Source organism: Equus quagga, chromosome 2 (genome assembly GCF_021613505.1).
Source record: "Equus quagga isolate Etosha38 chromosome 2, UCLA_HA_Equagga_1.0, whole genome shotgun sequence".
NCBI lineage: Eukaryota > Metazoa > Chordata > Mammalia > Perissodactyla > Equidae > Equus > Equus quagga.
This window is the reverse complement of record NC_060268.1, coordinates 90,950,413-90,973,607: the sequence shown is the minus strand read 5'-3', so window position 1 is coordinate 90,973,607 and position 23,195 is coordinate 90,950,413. Positions and strand designations below refer to the sequence as shown.

Sequence of the window (23,195 nt, the reverse complement as noted above, 5' to 3'; positions counted from 1 at the left end):
ACCCTTCACCGGCCCTCCTTCCTCTGCTGTTGTTGCTCTAGCAGACAGAATGGCCACAGGACTGGGCCAGGCAGCAACTGCTTTGGGGCAGGAGTGGGAGGTCCAGAGCCCTCCCTGGTCTGCCTGGAAGTCTCAGGATGTGGAGGAAGAGGCTTTGGGGAGGTGGCGGGGAGACAGGAAGCCGGAGCAGGAGGAGGGAGCTGGGGCGTTGCTGAGATGAGGCCCACCTGCCACCCCATCCAGAGCTTTGCATGTAATATGAAAATGTTCCTTGTTATTTTCCTTGGATGAGCTTGCTATCCTGATGATATTAATTATTCTTAAAGGTCAACAGCGCTCTTTCGAATCCCCTTCTGTTCTATCATGTAATCAGTTAATTAACTGGAAAACATTTAGCAGCGTCTGCTGAGCACGTTGTTTGGTGCGAGTTTTCCTGTTTTGTTGCTCCTGCCGCGATGGCTGCCTCCACGCGCCTGTTTTCTTCCAAGGAGTTGGGAACTTGAGCGTAGGCCCTGCCTTTCATCCCCCCTCCCCTGGCAGACCCCCCACCTCGTTCACAGTCACTTGGGAGGTGTTATCTCATCAGCTTTTTTCTTTGTGAATCTCTCCTAGTAATGATAGCCCATTTCCATTGAGTGCCTACATGTGATGGGCACTGCGTGGGGTGTCTGCATGTATCATTTTATTTGATACTCACCATCTAATGTGGTGGAGACTGTGCTCCCATTTCATTGGAGAGGAGAGGCTCAGCGTGGTGAAATGAGCTGTTCAAGAATTATATAGCTAGAAAGCAGGTGAACAAGGATGGAACCTCCTGGAAGCCTTATATCCTTGTTTGCTGTGGTGCTGGTGCCTCGGAGCATCTGGGAGAGGAGATTTGGGTTGTTGTGGTTGGGGCTTATTTAGAATTCTTAGTCCCAGGTGCTGCTGGTTCATTACAGGTCCAAGCATTTGATATGAAGCTGGAGCCCTGTTATTTCTTTATTGCGCTTCCATTTTGCCTGCTGTCTCTAAAATGTGATGGGTGCAGAGGGAAATCCTCAGGGCCTCGAGGGCACAGCAGAGGTGGGAAGCGATGCTTGTGGCTGAGAATCCTGCCAGCCCCTGAATATGCCCAGCCCCCGGCACGGTGCAGGCGAATGAAAACGCCGGCCTGCACTTGGCTCATTGGCAGCTCAGCGTGTTTGTTCCAGCTTGGATCTCCTGCCCACGTCCCTCCTGGAAATGGGCTCCAGGATGCTCCAGCCCTGTGTAATTGTGTGTATGACTCTACCGGCCCCCTCACTGCCTGGGGTCTGGACTGTAGCTAAAGGGGGAATACATAGGCCATCTCTGGGGGATGGCTCTCCACGCCTGTCCCGGGTGCTAGCTGATGCATCTCCATCCTTTTTGGCTTTCACGCATGGTGCCAGTTAGTCCAGGAGACAGAGTGGGAAATTTGACTGGAGCTCCCCTTTCAGAGACCAGGACTTCAAGTCCTCCCAGACCTGGCTGTGGGGAATGTTTTCCAAATTTGGTTAAGAACAGTAGGATCTTGTTCTGGTGGTGGTGACAGGTGGGGGCACACATTGGGAGAACGGGAGCTGGAACCCCAGTAACACAGCTCCTCGTGCTGCTACTCTTAGGTGGTAAAGAACACAGACTCTGCAGCCAGTCTGCTGGGCTTCAATTCCTGGGCCCCCCTTGCAGCAGCTGCTGACCCAGAGCAGGTTATCGAACCTCCTTGCCCCGTGATTTCCCCCCTGTAAAGCAGAGATGATGATGATGATGAAGATGATGATGCTGACAGTGGCATATCCCTTGTGGGGTCGTTGCAGTGTTTAAGTGAGCTCTTATATGTAAAACCTTTAAAGAGAGCTGGCCCATAGTAATCACTGAGCATGTCAACCACTATTGCTAGTACCCCCTGCAGTACCCCAGCAGCCACGCCTGAGTACCTACTATGTGTACTGAGCACTTGACATGCCTTGAATTCATCTTAATCCCTCAAGCTGCCCCACAAGGCTGATATGATGATCACTTACTGTGGTCGGGATGGAGAAACAGATGTGGAGAGGTTCCATATCTTTCTTAGGGTGGGTCACACAATTTGGGAGGGCCAGAGCTGAGAGTCCAGCCTGACTGTCTGGCTCCAAAGTCCATGCTCTTTACCTCTGCACCAGTGGTTCTTGCATGTGAACGTGCGTCAGCATCCCCTGGAGAATGTGATACAACATGGGGTGTTGGACCCACCTAAGAGTTTGCGACTCAGCAGTTCTGCGGTGGGGCCTGAGAATGTGCGTTTCTAACAAGTCCCAGTGAGGCTGATGCTGCTGGTCTGGGGACCCCCGTTGAGAAGCTCTGCCTGCCCTACATGATGTGGCCTCCTGGAGCGATACAGTGGGGACAAGAGACTCTCCATCACGCCGCCCGGATGGGTTCTCCCTGTGCCGTGCATTCCCATACGCTCCATACTAAAAATCAATCCGTTACCTAGTTCCTCACTTGATCTCCACGGCTGAGTCCCCGTGACTCGGACTCCTGAGAAGACCCCAATGCCCGTGGCGTTCACGTGTCCCCCCGGGCATGCTGGAAAGGAGGCAGACAGTGTGCAGCTGCTTTAAATCCGCAGACTCTGCCCTGGGAAGCGGTGGGACAGGGAGGCCTGCGCTGCTGGGTTCAAAGGCACCAGAAGCCCTCAGGCAGCTGTCAGCAAGTCACTGCTGCTCTGCCCGGGCCACTCCAGAGAGCAGTCTCACTTAAGCCTTTGACCCGAGTCGATGACACCGTGCTCCAGGCTCCTGGAAAAATACCTCAGGCTCTGTGCTAAAGTCCCTGCTTCTTGGCTTGTCCTCTGGCCTCAAGGGGACCCCTCTCGGGCAGCCAGGAGTGTGGCCTCTCTCGATAGGCCCAGGCACAGCCGTTCCTCCTTGGGTGTGGCTCTGGCCCCCTTGCCCTGTGCCTGTCTCCCCGCTCTCCCTCAGCACCACCTTCTCGGCCATCGTCACTGAGGCCCCCCCGCCCCAGCCTTCCGTCACGCTCAGCATTTTGGATGCTCAGTCTCGTCTCCCTGGCTCTCTCTCTGCTCCCTTTCTGCAGGTCTGTGCCCCCCACGGCTGCCTGGACCTCCCTCACTGCCCCTCTCACTTGCTCTGATTTTTAGCCTCCTCTGTCCGGCAGGATCACCAGACATGGCGTTCAAAGAGGTCTGCTTCCTGGAGGGAGCCCCCATGAGTTTCCCTGAGATGGCATCCAGGTGGTAAAACTAGCCCCTCCACTCAGAGAAACCCTGCTGGGTAGGGGTGGGGGGCGAGAGAGCAACCAGACTGGTCCTGCACTTCCAGGAGGCTTCGGACAGCAGGATCCCCCCTGGCTCGTGTTCTCAGTTTCCAGGGCTGTGACAGCCTTCTCCAGACTGCCCTGTGGCACCTCCCAATCGGCAACCCTCCACTGGGTTTCAGACGGGGTTCGCCAAGTCCCCTTTCTAGTTATTAATAGTGGCATCTGTTCCCAGGAGCCCTTGTAGTAATTCCTCGGCTCCTGACAGTGTCTCTTTACATCCGGACACATGACTGTTTTATTCTCTCATATATGGATGCTCGTCCGACTTTTCAGGACAGGAGGATTTGATAGGAACCAAAGGGAATTCACTGGGAAAACTGAATTTCACTGGATCGGTGGTTCTGAAAGTGGTTCCTGGAGCAGCAGCATCACCATCCCCTGGGAACTGCTTGGCAGTGCAAGTCCTAGGCCAGACCTCCTGAATCAGAAACTCAGGGAGGTGGGTCTTCGCTGTCTGGTTTGTGCAAGCCTCCAGGTGACCTTGGTGCCCAGAGTTGGAGAGCTTGCCCCTAGGAGCTTCCCAGACCCACCCATGGCCTGTGTGCCCTCCGACCACTTATCTTGAAGGAGGGATCGAGGCAAGGTTGGCCTAATCAGATTTCTTTGTAAACAGGCCCGGAGCAGCTTTCTTCTCACAATTCTGTTGTTCCTAAGAGAGTCGTAGATTTTTGTTGAATCCCAAGAGTAGATCTCAGAACGAGGACAGGTGACTGGTCTTGCTACAAGGTGATTGGCAGGTATATCCTTCCTGCATCTTGAAGAGCAGCATGGCACTCCTGCCCTTTCCAGCCCCACTCCTGCCAGCCTTCTGTGGACTCAGTTTCCCCAGTCCTGCCAGTACCCTCGGACAGTTGTCTTATTAGCCCCCAGGTGTGGCCCACAGCCGTGCTCCCCTCGGGTTCCCTCCTTCCTCAATGGCCCCCTCTTTGCTGTTAGTTAGTAGTTGTGGTTTGATTTTCCCACCGATGCTGTCTGGGTCTTTGTTTTTCCCTTGTCATGACAGCTCTTGAGTGAAAAATGAATCTGATGCCCTGGCCCCATGGCCATGTCCCGGAGCCTCTCTTGAGGCGGTGGGCCTGCCCTGCTCTGCCACGGCAGGAATGCCTAGTATCTGCCAGGCTGCACCCACTGGGCTCCAGAGAAAGCTCACATGCTTCAGGGCAACTAGCTTTTGGTTCATTTGTCTGAAAAGAAACTCCCAAGGAGCAAAATCCCCCAGAATAGTCTCAATAACACTCGCGGTCTGGTGTGAAACAGACAGCGTGAAGGGACGAAGCTGGCTCTCAGGCCTTCCATGGGCCTGGCAGCGTGGTGAAGACCCAGATGCAGGGCAGATTCTGACCAAACCGCAGCCCTGGGCCTCAGGGGGAGTGCTGCATCTTCCCGGGACCTGTGGGGCCTTCAGGCTCTGCCCAAGCATGCGAGGGCTGGGCTGTGAGGGACAGGAGCACAGACACCAGCTCATCTCCAGGAGAGCGGTGCTACCTGCTGTCTGATTCAAATGGGTTTCTGTGTTGTTTTGTTGAACTGAGATTTCGTTGATGCTGGAATTCAGGGGGGCATTGCCTGGGCCTCTGGCATTTGTGTTAATGGGCTTGGGCAGCTTCAGGGGTGATGGGGATGGGTAGACGAGGGGAGAGATGCCATGCAGGGGCACTGATGGATCGTGTTTTTCGAGGGCCACACAGTGCACCAGCTGCTTTCTGGACCCCGTTGGCCATACTCCCTTTAATCCTTGCCACAACCCGAGGGGACGCGCCCTATTGTTATCTCCAATTTACAAACGAGCAAACTGAGGCACAGAGAGATTAAGTACCTACTCAGAGTCATTGGGTACAGAAGCAACGGAGGCAGGACTGGTACCCAGAGCCATGTGCTGCCGAAGTCCCGTGGGAATTGTTTGAACTTGCTGCACATTGATTGAGCACTTGTGTTCCAGGTGCTATGAAGGATATCAAACTGGAAAGAAATGGTTCTTTGCCTTCAATAAGAGCAGGCTGATGGGGGAGGCCAACGTGAGCACAGCTGTCATTCAAAGCCAGTCTGACATGTGGGCTGTAGTCAAGGCCCAGGCAAAAGGCAGAAGGAGAAAGAGGAGGGAAGGAAGGGTTCAGAGTGGGTGGCACTGGCCATGCTTGGAAGCCAGTAAACCGCGCCTGCGGGATGGGGGCAGGAGCGTGAAAGGCGCGGCGAGCACGTGGGGCAATGGCGTGGAGAGGGAGGAGGGCCAGGAAGCTGTAGGGTGAGGTCAGCCTGGGGAGACCGTTCTGTTCATGGTGGGTCATTAGGGTTAGTTCGGGGAGGGGACTGAGGGGCTGGGGAGGGAGGTGGGTGGTGAGAGAGTACATGGGAACAGGAGATTGAGGTCATTGCTTGGGAAGACTTGAAATTCCAGGGGGAGCCTGCATTCTGGAAGAGTCCAGCAATCTGTGCTCAAGTCTGGTCTCCTCATGTGTCTAGCCATGGTCCTTCCTCACCCCCTCAGCACCTGGCAAGTCCTGGCCTCTCTTTTCCCTCCTGCCCTGAGCTTCTCCAGCTCAAGAGGACACTGGCAGCTCCTCAGTGATGTTGCAGTGTACTTGGGGACAACTGGAGAAATTTCTTTTCGTACAACAATCTCCATGCTGGACTCTGGGACAGACTGGCACCTGGGGAAAGGACCCCTGACTTGACTTTGGGGAACTTGCACTTATACTTCTCCACCTGTCAACTGTTCCTCTCCACTGAGGACCTCAGTCAATGCATCAGTGCCTGGCCTTGACCTATGGCCTAATGCTGCATTGTCCAATATGGTGGCCTTGACCACCCATGGCTAGCGAGCACTTGAAATGTGGCCGGTCCAAATTGAGATCTGCTGTGAGTGTAAAATACCTGTTGCTTTCAAAGACACAGTACCAAAAAAGAAAAAAAAAAAGAATATGAAATATCTCATTGGTATTTTTTTATATTGATCACATGTTGAATTGATATTTTGGATGTATTGGGTAAAATATATTAATACAACGAATTTCACCTCTTTTCACTTTTGAAAATGTGACTTTTAAATAACATATATGGCTTGCATTATATTTCTACTGGCAAATGCTGGGCTAGACCAGGGATTGGCAGATATTTTCTGTAAAAGGGCCACATACTAAATATTTTAGGCTTTGTGGGTTGCTTGGTCTCTGTTGCAACTACTCAACTCTGATGGTCTAATACGAAAGTGACCTGGCTTAGTTTTCTGTTGCTGCTCTAACAAATTACTGTACACTTTGTGGCTTCAAAACACAAATATATTGCCTTACACTCTGTATGTCAGAAGTCCAGCACGGTCTCACAGGCTCAAATCACAGTGCCCGCAGGGCTGTGTCCCCTCCTGGAGGCTCTAGAGGAGAATGCGTTTCCTCACCTTCTTCAACTCCTGGAGGTCGTGCACATTCCTTGGCTTGTGGCTCCTTCCTCCCTCAAGGCCGGCACATTACATCTCTCTGTCCTTCCTTAGTCACATCTCTCTCTGCCTCCTTCTTCCCCTTTTAAGGATCCTTGTGACTACACTGGGGCTGCGGGATAATTAAGGATAATTTCCCATCTCCAGGTCCATTCTCTTAATCACATCTGTAAAGTCCCTTTTGCCATGGAAGTTGACATATTCAAGGATTCCAGGGACCAGGATCTGGACATCTTTGGAGGACCATTATTGCACCTAGAACCTGGCCTAGGACAGCATGTAAACGGATGGGCGTGGCTGTGTTCCCATAAACCTCTATTTCCAAAAACAGACTTCCAGCCCACAGGCCACTGCTTGCTGGCCCCTGCATCCAGCTGTTAATGATTCTGCACCCAATTCCAACGTGTGGGGTTTTCCCCACAGCACCAAGCAGTTCTCAGACCCCACCTGGGTGTCCTGCAATTCAATTCAATTCACTTCTGACGCTATCTATCCAGAGACAGCATCCGATTTCTCAGGGTCCCCCTGCCCTACACACACACACACACACACACACACACACACACACACTCATGCTTTAGATGCTAATCGAAAGTCCAGGTTGTCGCCTGTGCTGCTGACCAATTGGCTATAAATCAGGAATTCCCATGACCCTTCCTTGGGTCCAAATCTAAGGAAACGGATTCTCCCCGAGAGCCTCCTTGGGTTTCATTAATTTGCTGGAGTGGCTCACAGAACTCTGGAAACTCATTTACTCATTAGGTTGCCAGTGTATTACCAAGGATGTTAAAGGATGGGAATCAGCAGCCGGGTGAAGAGATACACAGGGCAGGGTCCCGAGCAGAGGCGCTCTGTCCTCATGGAGCTTGAGGCCCAGCTCAGTGGCACATGGAAGAGCTCTGGTTCACCAACCTGAAAGCTCTCCAAACACCTTCCTTTTGGGTGTTTATGGAGGCTTCATGACACAGGCATGATTGCTTACGTCATTGGCCGTGGTTGATTGATTCAATCTCTAGCCCCTCTCTCTTTCCTGGAAATCAGGGGGTAGGACTAAAAGTTCCAACATTTTATTCATGGTTGGTTCCCCTGGCAACCAGCACCCCTATTTTTAAGGGATTTCCAAAGGTCACCTCATTCTCTGAAGCAATTTCATGATCTGAGGACAAGAGACCAACTATTCTAACAAAAGATGCTCACATGACTCTTATCACTAAGGAAATTCCAAGGGTTTTGGGAGCAGTGAGCCAGGAACTGGGGATGAAGACCAAATATATATTTCTTCTCACGGCCATCCTTTCTCTAAGTATGTTATGCGGGGTGGTGATATTTATGCTAGATGCTCCATGGAGAAGGTTCTGTGGTCCAGTCAATTTGAGTGATTCACTAGACCAGATCCTTCTCTTAGCAAAGGCTCTGAGAAGTTCTGCAGTGAATAAGGCTGTTTAATTTTGTTTAGTACCCCATTTTTCAAGCAGCATGCATTTTTTTCCCTTGTAATGCCCATTAACATTCTGCCGACCTTGGATTCTGAGGAACACGCTCTGGGAAGCCCTGGGTTAGCCCCGCCTCAGGCCTTGTGGAAGAGCTGCCTGAGTCTCCTGATTGAAGGTCGAGACACCAGTCACGTCACTTGAGATTTGATTAGAGAAAGCATTTTGGCTTCGTTAAAGTTCATTAAATGAGCCATCCAGTGTAATTTAGCCGAATAAAAATGGCTCAAATGGCTTTAACCCCCACTCCCTTTTACAGCAATTTAATTGAGGGAAAAGCAAATATATCCATGATGTAGAAAAATATTTCTTGGCCTTCAAGAGGAACTTGGGTGACAGCACCTGCTTCCCCGTCACAGGCGTTGGATTGTGAGGGGTTGGCTGTGGGGGGGCCTCCTTGGTGGCTGGTGGCAGGCCTCGGTGACAAAAGTGTATGGTGCTCCCTTCCCTCCCACCAATTCAACCTAAGAAGGTTGATGGCAGCCCCCTTAACCGCTCCGCATGGTGGGCTGCAGCCATTCGTGGTGTGGAGCTGACTGTGCACGGAGATCTCAAGGTCAAGGCTGGTGAGGCGTGAGTTCCCTGGCTTCTGGAGAAGTGGGCAGTGGACCATCAGCCTGACCCTTCTCCCTGGTTTGCTCCTTTTCAGCAAACTCTCTGTGGGGTGGGTGCTGCGTCAGGGATTCCCCTTTCTTGACCTTTCTTCCAGATTCTTCAGCAATTTCAAAGGAATACTGGCATGGAGTGGCAGGGGAGGGAGCTGGCTGTTGCCAAGAAGACCAAGGAAGTACTTCTTTGATGGAGAAAATCAGAAGAGGACAGACAGATAGCTGGGGGTGGGGGGGGGTTGGACCTTCAGGAAGGAAGAATTGCACCTTTCAAAATGCTGCCTTCGTGGATGAAAGGACTAAGATTTACATCATGGTGATGGCAGCCAGTGAGCCACAGCCCCTGGGGTCCTGTGGATCAGTGGGGTTGGACCTTTGTTGCTTTCTGGTTAACTGTGCTTAATGCCCTGAGTCTGTACGGTGCTCAGCACAGGGCTTTGTGCAAGCAGCAGAATGAGTCTCTCGGAGAAGTCAGCCACTGTGGCCTTCATCTTTGGAATGCAAGCTGAACACACCCCTGGCTCTCTCTTTTCTCTTTTGACAATCTTCTGCTGGAGGAGACTGAGGTATGCCCGGGGCGGAGCTGACCCACTGGGCAGATAGCAGTTGGATCTGAGCGGTTGGAACCTGGTTGGGAAGCGGGTTCCCTGGAGCAGCCGGGCAGACAGAGTGAGGCAGTGACTGAAACTCATGACTGCAGGCCTTCAGGAGTCACAGCGGGGCAGCTGATTTGGCCTCAGGGCCTTGGGGCAGACATGGGGCTGAGGACAGTGTATTAGTCTGCTTCAGCTGCTGTAACAAAATACCACAGGCTGTGTGGCTTAAACAACAGAAATTTATTTTCTTATGGTTCTGGAGGCTGGAAGCCCAAGATCAAGGTGTCAGCAGGGTTGGTTCCTTCTGTGGCCTCTCTCTTTGGCTTGCAGATGGTCATCTTCTCCCCGTGTCTTCACATGGTCTCCCTCTGTGCTTATCTGTTTTCTACTCTCTTCCCATGAGGACACCAGTCATGCTGGATGAGACCCCACCCCAATGATCTCATTTAACCTCAATCACCTCTTTAAGACTCTGTCTCCAAATGCAGTCACATTCTGAGGTCCTGGGGGTTGTGACTTCAACTGATGAATTTGGGGGGACACAACTCAGCCCATAACAATAGAAGAGAAAACCAAAGTGAGAGGGACTGAGGAGACGCAGAGGTGGAGTGAGCATCCAGGAGCTGATGTGGGAGCAGAGCAGAGCCCGACGAGGGGTCTGCGGTGTTGACATGAACAGGTGGGGAGGCCAGGCTGAATGGGGGGGGCAGGGGTGGGGCAGTCTGGTTTAGTCGCCCGGGGATGGCAGGGCACCTGCTACCAACAGTCCCTTGCACACTCGAGTTCTCCTGGGCCTGCCTCTGCCCATGGAAGAGGCGGTGCTCTTACTGTCCGCCCCACCCCGATCCAGGAAATCCGTGGAGCCCTCCATCTTCAGCATCACTTTGTGGATGGGGCTCAGCATCCCCGTTTCAACTTTCAGCTTCAAAGGATGTGGGGTGTTTGGGGCAACAAGAATTTATCTGGTTGGCTTCTCTTGGCAACAGGGTCCATCTTGAGTGACCCTATTGTTGGACAGTAGTGTCCCTAGGGTAGAGGGTGACATCCTCCCCAGTTGTGGGGCTGAGTTCTGCTGCACTGCGTGCCCCCTTTGGGAGGGTCATGGGACAGCTTACCAAGCCTGGGAAGAGCCCTGTTCCCTACAGGGTTAATGCAGGAGAGGCCCTCTCAGCCCCAGCCCTCCCCAGGTCAGAGCTTGGCCATCTGTGCCTCTGACTCCCTGCTCCCAGAGCGCCCAGTCACTGCACCATCATCGCTCATTACCCTGGGCCCCAGAGTCTGGGCTGTGAGAGAGCCAGTAGTGCAGGACAAAATTAATTACTTTGTTTGCTAGTCTCAGATGAGGGATGGAGGGGCATTGTCACAGAGCTTGATTTTGGGGAAGTGTTTGATGCATCATCTCGTAAAATCTTGCTCACCAAATTAATTCCGATGGTCAGGTGGCTTGGAAACCGGCCATTGACCCAAGCAAAAGTCAGCAACGGGTGATAATGGATCTGTTAGGGAGGAGGCTCCAGGAAGAGGCTGCTGCGGGGCCCAGAGGCAAGGTGGTTCTTAATTAAACTCTTGTCTGATGAGCAGGGTCACCAGCCCATCAATAACTGATGACAAGTGAATACAGGTGAGGCACCGGCTGGAAGGAAAATCAGGGGCAGTGAGTTCTGAGGGGATGGTAATTCTCTTAAAGCCCTGGGCCTCAGCTTGCCTTCCTTGTTCTTTGTGTATAAGTTTTTCTCCAGGGCTAGATGCTTCTATTGTGCGTTTCTGGTAGGGCGCTGTGTACAGTTGCACAGGTTGTGTGCATTGCCCTCTTACTGGGACCCATGCAGCACAGTGTCGCTGTCTCTGGGAACACACACTGGGTTGCGTGTGTGTACTTTGGAATTTACATGTCTGTGTGTTGGTTGCAAATGCTCCTGGGTATGTTACTTGTTGCCTGGTGCTGGAATCTTTTCGTTAAGGCCACTCAGAGCCATTCCACTTTGGACAGCAACCTCTGAGCCCCAGGTTCCTCAGCTGTAGCTTGGAGATAATAGCAATACCAACTCTGTATATTGCTGTAAATATTAAATGAGATCATGAACGCAAAAGTGCTCAACACAGTATTCTGTGCTTAGTCAGCTCTTGGGGATTGGCAGCTGTTGACGTGGTTGTGGTGCGGGAGGCAGGCAGGTGTGAGAAGAGGAGAGCGGCTGGCCTGTGGAAGGAGTAAGGGTCATCTCTCCCTCCAGCAAGAGGAGAAGGTGCCCTGTGCCCCAGTGAGGCAGCGGGGAGGGAAGTGGCAGTCGGGGACAGAGCCCAGGAGCACGGTCCCTCTGGTCAGAGAGCTGGAGGAATCCCAGGGGCCCTTTCTCCTCCTGTGGGGCTCAGTGGGTGGGGGTGGGGGGAGAAGGAGCTGAAGCTGGGACACCCCTGGGAGAGCAGGATGTCCCCCCTTCCAGGTGTCCCAGGCCCCTCCCCCCACAACTTATAATAAGGAGATAATGCTATTTCTTATTCTCTATTTGCCCGGAATGCCTGTTATTTTCTTTCAGAATCCAATTTTCTCTTGACATTTCTGCCTAATGTAGCAAAACATGACCTTTGTGAAAGGACATTGCTGGCAGCCTGCTCCCTGCCTTGGGCTCCCCAAGAACTGCTGGCAGGCTCCCTGGCTGCTCCTCCCTCGGAGATGGGCGAGGGTGCCCCCTTGCCCTGGACTACTCCCGTCTCCAGCTTCTCCTTCCTGCCGACAGGTTGCCTATTTCCCAGGGCTCAGTGCATCTGGGGCTTCCAGCTGCTGACTCCCACAGGATGCTGCTGCTCAGCTTTAGAACTGCGGGTTTTGTTCAAGGCAGCGCTGGGGTGGGGTGGAGAGCTCACGGTGGGCTGGGCCGTGTGTGACTTCTGCTGCCATTGATGATGCGGTTGTGCATAGGCAGCAAATTAGGAAAAGCAAAATGAAACAGAGACTTCTGCCTGGATGAAGCAAACACTCACATTTACTGAAACGTCTTGAAGGAGAATGGTGGTGGAGGCTCATAAGGCGGTACCGAAACTTGTTGCCCTTGACCCCAAGTTCCGAGCTCGAGGTCCACTAAGTAGTATAAGGTCAGCCATTCGGTGGGGGGATGTGTCTGACCCCCTGTTCCACCCTCTCAAGGAGGAGGGGGGTGCCTGCTGGGAGCTGTGCCCCAACAGTGTCCTCAAGTGGTCATCACATACTTCCTTCCTCACCTCTGTCCTGATGAGTGGGCGATGGAGGAAGTTTGTCGGAATAAGATGCGCAGTTGTAAGCGGTTTTGTGAAGCTGCGAGTGCGGATGGGTTAAGGTTTCTAGACTTTCAGTGAGAGCCTGTGTGGTCACTCATACCAGTGCCCTCCAGCCCTGCCGAGAGGAAGAGGTGGGAGTGTGGGGTTTGGGGGGCTATCCTAGAGAGGGCTGTGTGGGCTTAAGGACTCTGAAAGGAGAGAGTGCTGGGTGCAGGGGAGGGAGCAGAGCAATAAACGTGGGGGTCACCTACCTGTGGCTCTCTTCCATTCTCTGCAGTCCCCTGTACCCTCAGAATGGGGGCTGCCTCCCCGCACAGTCACAGGCTGTCACCAAAGACAGGGCTGCCTCAGATACAAGGCTGTGCTTGTATTTGAGTATCTGTTCCTCCAGTGAGCTGTGTTTACTCTATGTGGTCTCACCCGGCCTGAACTTCTCCCCTGAGCTCTAGACCCAGGCATCTAGCATGCTGCTGGCTTTCTGCCTTTGGATGGCTAACAGGCATCTCAAACTTAGTATTTGCAAGGGAGAGGCTCTTGGTCCCCACCTCCCCACCAAATGTGACCCTTTTGCAGCCTTCGTCGGCTCACCACTCACCTGGTTGCTCAAGTGTCTTTCCCTCCTTCTCCCAGATCCCATCCAATAGGAAGTTCACCACCTCGCTTGACTCCATCTGCTTAATTCTCTCTCCTCCCTCTTCTCGCCTGGAATACTGCAGCCGCCTCCTAATTGGTCTGCCGGCTTCCAGGCTTGGCCTCCTATTTTTAAAAACGATAATTAGATTATGCCACTTCCCTACTTAAAACCATCCAACGCCTTCCCATTGCTCCTTCAAATCCAAACCCCTTACCATGGCCGGCAAGGTGGGAGTGGCCTGTCCCCTCTCCTGCTTACCCCAGACCGCTGTCGCCTACTTCCTTCCTCACTGGCCTCCTTTCTGGTCCCTGGTCCCTCCCAGGTCTTTGCACTTGCTACTTCCACTGCCTTGAACACTCCTCCCCTGGCACTCGGCTCCTTCTCTCTCTTCTTGTCCCTGCTCCAGTGTCACCTTCTCAGGTGCACTTCGCTGAGCACCTGGCCCTCTCAAAGTAGCCCTCTCGCTCTCCCACATCAGTTCCCTCCGTCATTTTGTTTATACCCCTCCTTCTGCCCATCACAAACGGCAATTCTCTTGTTTGTTCATTTGTAACTTGAATATAAGTCCCAGAGGGACCTTATCAATTGTCCACCCCCTCATTCCACAGTGTAGGCTGTATTTGGCTCTCAACAAATATTCGTTGTAGAAGTCATCTAAATATAGATGCACCTGTAAGCATAGGCGTGTGCGTGTAAACAAGAGGCTGTGTTTGCATTTATTACCTACATGTTTAATAGACACAAATACACACATGCTTGTGTGTGCGTGGATAGATAGTTACCTAAGTGGGATGCTTCCTGCGTCCGTTCTCCTCAGTAGATGAGTCCCTTGTTCCTGGGGTGCCACTTCATTCCAGCCACGTGAACTGTTGCCTTTAAGGGCTGTTATCACATCAAAAGTTGTTTGTTGATCCTGGCAAAGTAATAGCTGTGGGCGTGTTTCTTCTTTTATTCAGAAGGCTAATGGCGACTCCTTTCCCCTGTACATCCTAATGAAAACAATTAAAGAGCCATTAGGAGGGGAGCAGAAGTGTGAACAAAAGGCTGATGACTTGATCACTGCTGGGCATGTTTGCTGGGGGAGGGACCAGCTGGAAGGAATGTGGGTGACCTGTGGAGTTTTTTCGAGCTGTGTGACTAAGATTGCTTGTTGGTAAAGGGTACATAGTTTCAGTTATGCAAGATGAGTAAGTCCTAGAGATCTACAGTACAGCAGACTGCATAATTCACAATACTGTATTGTATGCTTAAAAATTTGCTAAGAGGGTAGCCTATGTTAAATGTTCTTATCACACACACAAAAAAACAAGAGGTGATGGTTAGAGGTTAGATGGTTAGAGGTGATGGTTAAGTTTATGGCATCATTTTTGGTGATGGTTTCACAGATGTATACTTACCTTCGGACTCAGCAAGACATCTACATTAAAGATGCACAGCTTTTTTGTACATCGAGTCTACTTCAATAATAATTAAAAAAAAGGAATAACTTTTTGGCTTGTGTACCCTGAGAGCTCTCTGTCCCCCTGTAGGAGAAGAGCTTCAGAAAGCCTCCCTGAACTTTTGGTATGGTGAGAGGATATGGGAGAATGACCAGGAAAACTCTGTTGTTTGTTTTGATTTGTAAAACCTTGTCTTTAAAAGGTCTCAGAATCTTCTCCAAACCTCATCTGTGGCCTCCACTACTGGCAGATGTATGGATAGCAGAATGGAGCAAAGGAGAAGACGAAGAACAAAGCCAGGCTCCTGTGAAATGACGGAGCTTACTACCGAGAGCATTACTTATGCCAGATGCGTCCTTTAATTTCCCCTTTATTTGTCCATCTTGCAGAAATCTGTCCAGTAACCGGCTCACCACACTGTCATGGCAGCTCTTCCAGACGCTGAGTCTTCGGGAATTGTAAGTTCGGTTTGAAGACCTTCCAAGTAGTGGAGTTGTGGTAGAGGTTGGTGGGGAGAAGTCTCGGGCAGTGGGGCCCCCTGAGGCTGGGCCTACACGTGAAGGGGCTCCTTGGGTTGGATGACATGAGGTGTACCATGTTCAGTGAGAGCGGGCCATCCTGTTGCTTGATTCCTGATGCTTTTTCTGGGCACAATACGTTTCAGAAGATGGGAATCTCATCTCTGAGCAGGACCTAGTTTTGTGGTCTGTAGGTAATTAGTAATAATAGTATTGATATTTGTAATAATAAAGAGTATTTATCGATTTACAAGAACATTCATAATATTAACTTTGTAGATGATCAGGTGTGCTTTCATTTATATGACCTTAGACTTATCATCACAAGCATCACGAGTGGTAGGTATTATTATACTTCCAATATAAAATGTATTCCTACATTTTAAGGTGAGGGGTCTGAGCCCCTGAAAGGCATGTGAGATGCAGCTAAGATCACATTGTTAGGGATTGGCAGAGATAAGACTTGAACCCAGGCCTCTGACTTCAGATTGCGTGTCCTTTCCACCATTCTCAATCTCCTGTCAGCCTATTTGGCTTGAGTATGGGCATCCCAGGGGACCAAGGCCATATATTTATTCAATCCGCCTGTGGGCTGCTTAGCTTTGCTGCAGTCTGAGGCTGATCAGTGTACCCCTATCCCAGACAGCCATTTTGAACAAACACATGTTGGATGGATAAGTGAAAATTTGAGACCACTGCTGGAAAAAAATAGCTCATGTTGATGTGTGAGTCATCAGGGTCATCTCTGTGCATGAAGGACAGCATATTATGTTGAGAAAACAAATCAAGGAATAAATTGAAATGGAATTGAGGCATGGATAAAGTTAGGGAGTCTGCTTCCAGAGACACTGCTCACGTGTTCCCTTTTTACTTGGTGACTCAGGTCCAAATCCAATGAATGCAGATTGCTTTACTATCTTTACCAAGAGGCAGTGACCTGGGATCCCTGCTCATGCTGTTGAACTTTCAACTTGTTCTCCCTCCACCCGGGAAGACCTGAGTTCACAGATGAGTCTAAGCTTACCTTTTCTGACCCAGCTGGTGAGGGAGGGGATATTAACATCCAACGTCCCAATAGCCTATCACCCCACCATGGGCTTGCAAACCATACTTATCCTCATAGGCTAAGTGCCCATCTGATGCTTCAGAGGCCGTTCCAGAGATGAGAAGTACAGAGATTGTCTCTTTGACAGAGTTGGAATGTGTAGGACAATACCGCGTGGGTTGCTTTCCTTTCTTAGGATTTTCCCCTCCCACCAGGCTACTCCTCTGGTCTGGGCACAATAGGCATAATGATCAGAGTTCTTTAGTCACTCATGGCTGAGATCCAGATATGTGTCAATAAAAACTCCTACTTGAGCTTGGGAAAAGGTAAACATATACTTATTTGTTTATAAAGCACTGAAAGGCCAGCTCTGTCCCAGACATTGAAATGTCAGACTCTTACACTTGGTACCTTGTATTCATTCCCATCTTTGTAGGTGGGAAAGACCTTAGAGGTAAATTAACATGACTGCTATGGTCAGCAAACACTGATTTCTGAGATTTACTCTGTGCCAGGCACTGTGCCAAGCAATCTGTAGAATTATGAACATTATTTAGTTTAATCCTTATAATAATTCTATAAGGTAGGAATTATTACTATCACTTCACATTCGGGGACACCGAGGTACTTAGCAAGGTTAAGTGTCTCGTTTAAGGTCACCCATAAAATAAGTGGTAGCATATGGACTCAAGGTCATGACCACTCTGCTCAGCTCTCTCCCAGCTTCTTCAATCTGTTTCCAATTCAAGGATCTGTCCTTCAATAATTTTCAAAAAGTGCATGATTGTGGTTCTTCCTTACATTGCCCAAGCACTGATCAGGGCTATGCCATAAAGGAGCTAATTGGGACCTGTCTCTCTTGGGAGTCTCGCATCCAGTTCTCCTGGAATGCCTGTGCTTCATCTGTGGGAGGCCAGGAATGGCGTCTCTCCAGGAGACATCTGGGGTCTGCAGTTGGCTGAATTATGGAGAAAATGTTCAGAGCTCCTTCTAAAAAATCACTGGCTATGAAATCAATGGTGTGCTGCCCTGGTGACCTGTTTCATGGAGTTTTAGAAACAGTTGTTCCGTGGATATATATTTAAAGAAAATGTCAGATTTCTCCCAGAGGATCATGGGATTCTGCATTCATCTTTGCCTGGGATCGATGCACCGGTGAGCTAGATGTGACTTATGGAGGAATGAAGACATTCCCTCCAGTGTGAGTCAGTTGTGAGAGCCACCATGTCCACGGAGTATTTTATTTCTGTCATATTGTTAAATAAGAAAAAAATTATATTGGGAAATAAAGAAGGCCCCCTCTGAGAAGCAATCGCCCCGGGAGGGGTCTATTTTTTGAGGAAGAATTGAATGTTGAGAGTGGAAAATTTATCTTTTGGCTCGAAGGACTGCATGTTGGCTCTTTGCTGTGGCTATGATTAAAATCCAAACAATCCCCATTCCTGGCAAATGGAAGAAGGGGTTGTATTTTCTTGTCTGATTTCCTGATTAGTCCACATGGCGCCATCTGCCACGAGCCATCTAGACTGCCAGGGTCTGCCCACTGGAGGCTGTGGGCTGGAGGGTGGGATGCGTCGGGTATTTCCAGGAAGAAGGAGTTTTGGCCCCAGAGGAAAGAGGCTGTGGCAGCCAGAAGATCACAAAGCCAAAAGTGTGAGGCTTTGAGCAACCTTCTGCAGAAAAGAGGGGCAAACTAGGGCATTCAATGATTTGTTAGCACATTTCATTCTGTCACTGAGGACCTCTGCCTACCCTGACCAGTTCCTCCCCAGTTAGAGGATCCTTGCCATAGGAACTGATGCTGTTGGGATTCCCCATTGGAAGGGCTGAATGGCTACAACTTTTCCAGTAGTAGAGAAGGAGAAGGAAGAGGCATATCTTGAGCTCCTAATATGAACGAGGTCCTGTTTCATCCTTGGGACAATCTCACGAGGAAGGTATCTTTACAGCCAGTTTTACAAATGAGGGACCTGAGACTTGGCCAAGTTAAACAACTGGTCCGAGACCACAGAGCTCGTAAATGGTAACTCTGGCAATTAGTATTGTGATTATTAGCGTTCCCCCATCCAGGTTTGCGGTTTCCCAAGACCAATGCTCTTTCCTAAAACAACGCAGCAAAACCCCCCACATGCTTAGCATCTCCTTCCAGAAACCACTCTCAGGATGGTGGCTCCCTGAGTGGAATCACAGGGCAAAAACACCTAAACGAGTTAGCATCTCCGAGTCCTTGTCATGTGCTCAAGGCTTCCTGTTCTCATTTCTCGTTTACTTTTGTGAGTTGAAGGATACGGTCATGGCCGAACACCTGGCCTACGACCCCGCATTGGTCCAGGTTGTGTTTCTCTTACTGAGAGAACTGGAAGCACCTTTGAAGACTTGCTTAGGAGTAGCCAGTGCTATTTCATTGGCGTGGGTTTGAAGAAATTCAAGCTGGCATTGCACAGTGCTCTCAGAAGTTTCTAGTTATGGCAAGATGGTGTTTTTTTCCTTACAGAGAAGATTGGAACTGTCTGTCCAGAAATCAGAGCAAGAATCAAAGAGATTGTCTTAGAGATAAGAATGAATTAGAAAGGAAGGAAGCTTGGATTCTGAATCCCGTGATACAATTTAGGCAAAGGCAAGAGGCAACAGACGATATAAACCCACAGCACAGAAACCTTCCAGAAATACCCGAAGGGCCATTAGTGTATCTTGAACAGGCTTCTCTTAATACCCTGCATGCACAAAGCAGACATGATTAAAATAGATTGGAATATTTCATTTTCTTAAAGCAAAGTGATAATTACCTCTAGTGCAATTTGCAGATTTAATAGACTTGGTAAAATATTAACTCAGTATTGGGATGAGTTTAGGCCGATCCTGGCAATTTCCTTCTCCCAGTCCTGGCCATGACCACTTTCCATGGCTCTCAGAGAAGTCACTAAACAATCATATTAATAATAGCATTACTATAATAATAATTTCGGGCCTCTTGATAGACCCTTTTATTTCACAAGGCATGTTAACATATATTATCACTAATCCTCGTAATAACTCAGTGAAGAAAGAAGGTCAAGCACAGTTACCCCCATTTCACAGAAGGTAACTCAGAGCCTTGGAGAACTAGGTTATTTGCTGTGTTAGTTTCCTGGGGCTGTCTAAACAAGTTATTGCAAATTTGGCGGCTTAAAGCAACAGAAAATGATTCTCTCTCTGTTCTGGAGGCCAGAAGTTGAAATCCAGTTGCCGTTAGGGCCACACTCCCTTCAGAGGAGCCCTTGCTTGTCTTTCCCAGCTTCTGGTGGCTCCTAGGGCTCCTTGGCTTCTGGCCGCGTCACTCCAGTCTCTGCCTCCACCTTCCATGGCTGTCTTCCCTGTCTCTTTGACTTTGATCTCTCCCTTCTTTCTCTTATAAGGACACCAGTCATTGGATTTGGGGCCCACCTGAATCCAGAAGGATCTCTTCCCAAGATCCTTAACTTGATTACATCTGCAAAGACTCTCTTTCCAAACAAGGTCACATTCACAGGTCCTGGGGGGTGAGGACTTGGACATATCTTTTTAGGGGACACAATTCAGCCTACTGTATTTGCCCAAGGTGACACAGCTGGTTTGACTCAGATCATTTGTTCGACTACTTTCTCTACCATCGGACTGTGGTTCTCTCCAGGAGGCCCGAGCTGATTACTTGGTCCTTTGGGTGTGCTTTCCTCTGCAACAGTAGATCTGGGTCCCCTGCCCAATTTCCACTGCCTGGCCCCAGGATTGCCACTGGCAGCACCGATGCTGTGGAGGGGAGAGGAAAACCAGGGCAATGACTGGAGAGGAATCAGTGTTTTCTGAACATCCAGCCATGGGCTTGGCTGTGTAGCAGTGTCTGTGCACATGTCCCGATGGGGCTGAGTTAATCTGTGGGAAGCCCCCAGGGCCTTGTGATTAGGCCCCGGGCCATCTTGGGGCGAGGGCTGGGTGTTGGTAAGCTTCGCCCTGAAGCAGATGCTGCTGTATTTTATTCATGGGGCCTCTTGCATTATTGATGGAGTAGGGAAAGCCTTGCTTTAGGCTCTGGAGTCTGCCCCTGGAGCCCTGGCAAAGGCTCCGTCCACTGCTCGAGACCAGATTTGATGGGAGGAGGGAGATCATCATTTAGACCCAGGGCTTGCCCTTCTTTGCTTCTGGCCCACCTCACTGTTTGAATCCTCTCTGGTCAGGATATGAAGACAATGGTGGATTTGCTCAATAGGAAGCCCAGGGTACCACTGTGTTGAGACTCAAAATGTTTTCTGCTGTGTGTTACTTGCTTTCTGGGAGGAAAGTCCGAAGGGAGTGGGGAAAAACTCAAGGCTCTTTTGCAGTTTCTAGGAGACTCTGGATTGGAGCAAAGGACCAGGTCTCCTGGTGCATCCCTTCTGTTGGGTCAGGTCCTGGAGGAAAACGATGGAAGGAAGCAAAAAAGCCGTTAAAGTGTGTCTGGCAGTGTCTTAGGCACGTCCCAGATAGCTCATCAGATTTTCCCACCAGCCTCGGGACCCTTTGACACTGTCTGCCTTTTGGGGGGCCCTGAGGTGTTGGGGTACGTAGCAGTGCAGGAGGCAGGACTGGGTAGAGTGTCTGTGGCTTGAAGCAGCCCAGCCAAGCCCCTCACTTTGTTAGTCTTTTCCACCCAGGTGGATAATTTGTATTTTTATGACTACTTAATAATGAATGACCACATCTTGTCGAGTGAGCAGCTGGGAAAAACCAGGCTGGTCTGGTTCAGTTCGAATCTCTTCAAGCATCTGAACCCTCAGTACCATTCCAGCTCAGCTGCCAGGCCTCTCCTCGCAGCCCCTGTGACCGGAATCCAAACTCCTGCCCCACCTCCTCCGGCCTCCCTTCCCCTCCCGGTCCCGCACAGGCTGGGCAGCTAATTCGACCTTCTGCTTTTCCTAAGGAAGCCGTCAGATGTCCCCTGCCCTGTGCTCCCTCTTGTTGTGAGGGTTAAATGGGGTGTTGCTTGTAAGGCATTCACCATAGTGCTGGGCATCTGGTAAGTGTGATGCAAATGTTATTTTCATGTTATTTTTATTGTTTCATTCTCATGTCCTCCTATCTACCTTCTTTCTTTTCTCTCTCCTATTTCTTAACCCCCTGCAAACACCTCCAAGGCTTCTGGATCCCATCCTTCCTTTTCCTCCCCCAGGACCTTGATCTCTTCCTCCTCATCCCTCAGCCCTGCCCAGCCTCGTTCCTAATGTTGAACCCCTTCCTTTCCATTTTCTTCTGTTTTCAACCAAAGGCTCTTCTCTCCTCCACTGATTTCCTGTCTTCTGGGGCTTAAAACCTTGGGCTCGTCTTCTACTCTTCCTTTTTCTTCGACTTCCAGCTGCGCACCAAATACCACCTTGTCTTCCTCCGTGATCTTTGCCCCGTCTTCCCATTTCCTCTCTCCAATCTTTACTACTCCACTCTAGGCCCTTATCAACTAGGCAGCAGTTCTCAAATGGTGGTCCAGGGTCCCTTGGGGGTCCCCAAGACCCTTTCAGGGGACCACGAGGTAACATCTATTTTCATAATAACACTAAGATGTTATTTGCCCTTCTTGCTCCATTCTTCCACAAGCGTACAGTGGAGTTTTCCAGAGACCACGGGACATGTGATAACATCATTGGCTCTGATGACTAATGGAGTTTGAGCTAATGCATTCTTGTGTTTTAAAATTTCCTGTTTTAGTTTCTAATATGGTAAATAGTGGTAGATATAATCCACATCAACGAAAGCTCTTTGAGGCCCTCAGTAATTTTTAAGAGTGAAAAAGAGTCCTGCATCCCAAAAGTTGGAGAAACATGGACCTAGAGCATGCCAGCCTACATGGTGCCTGTATGTGAACGAGAAAAGGCGCCCCCTCTAGGTGGATGTAGCCCCATGACAGGCACCAGGTCTGGTCAGGGTGTGCAGACCAGATTTCATTTCATGTTTATCCCTTTGGCTGGGTGCCTTTGAGGACTGCACGCACTTGATGACCATACACGGTGACCTGTGTTCTTAAGACATCCTGACTGCTGTCCTCTCCAGTGGCTAGCTCTCCTCCTCTCCTGTTTGCCCTGCACCATGTCGTCGTGTTACTCTTCCTACAGACCTGCTTCGTTCATGTCATTCTCAGCTCTGAGGGCCTCAACGGTTCCCACTGCCCCCTGATGACTTCCAAACCTCCTGATGTGGCAGTGGGAGTCCTCTGCCATCCGGCTTCCACTACTCCTTCCAGCTTCATTTCCCGGTGCCCGGGCGCAACCTTTTCTTCCTGCTTTCACCCCTCAGCCTACAGCGTCCCCTCTCCCTTCTCCCCCGTCTCTTCCTCCGTGCACTCCTGAAGTCAAGGATCCTGCCTTGCCCCTCCTCGCATCTTCCACTGCACCTGAGAGTGCCTTGTGCGTGATAGACGGGGTGGAAAGTACATGGACTTTGGAGTCTAATGGGCTGAGGTTTGAGAACTTGCTTTGTAACACACCAGCCAGGGGACCTTGAACATGTGACTTAACGCCTCCTAACATAAGAGGGTGTCCCTCATCTGTATGGGCACAATACTCTGTCTCCTAGGGTAGCTGTGAGAAACAGATGCTCAGTAAAGGTTAGTTCCCTTTGCCTCTTCTGAAAGAGGGTGATGTGCAGAGAGATGTCACAAGCTCCTTAGACTAAGAGGTTATAATGCAGGGCTGTTTGCACATTCTCCCTGCAGTGTCCTAGTGGCTGGGAACACTGACTCCTCCTCCCAGGGGCCTCACTGTTTCCTGAAAGCTGAGTAATTCGGATGTGTGCTTAACTATTTTGGAATTTGCCAGTTGTCAAAAATATCCTGGGTCTTAGTGCAGTTATCCAAGCACCCCTCCCTCTGGGTACCAACAGA

At 50.3% G+C, this 23,195-nt stretch overlaps 1 protein-coding gene across 5 annotated transcripts in view; it reads left to right on the top strand.

Annotated features, from left to right (window-relative positions):
- NTRK3 (neurotrophic receptor tyrosine kinase 3) overlaps positions 1-23,195 on the top strand; it is a 382,792-nt gene that overhangs the window by 89,611 nt on the left and 269,986 nt on the right. For 2 of the 5 annotated variants that reach the window (XM_046654143.1, XM_046654142.1), the window contains exons 4-5: positions 15,160-15,228; positions 21,246-21,341. In XM_046654143.1, the coding sequence (XP_046510099.1) occupies positions 15,160-15,228; positions 21,246-21,341 (165 nt within the window). The remainder of the gene's footprint in view (positions 1-15,159; positions 15,229-21,245; positions 21,342-23,195) is intronic. The other 3 variants (XM_046654146.1, XM_046654145.1, XM_046654147.1) reach the window with 2 other exon arrangements.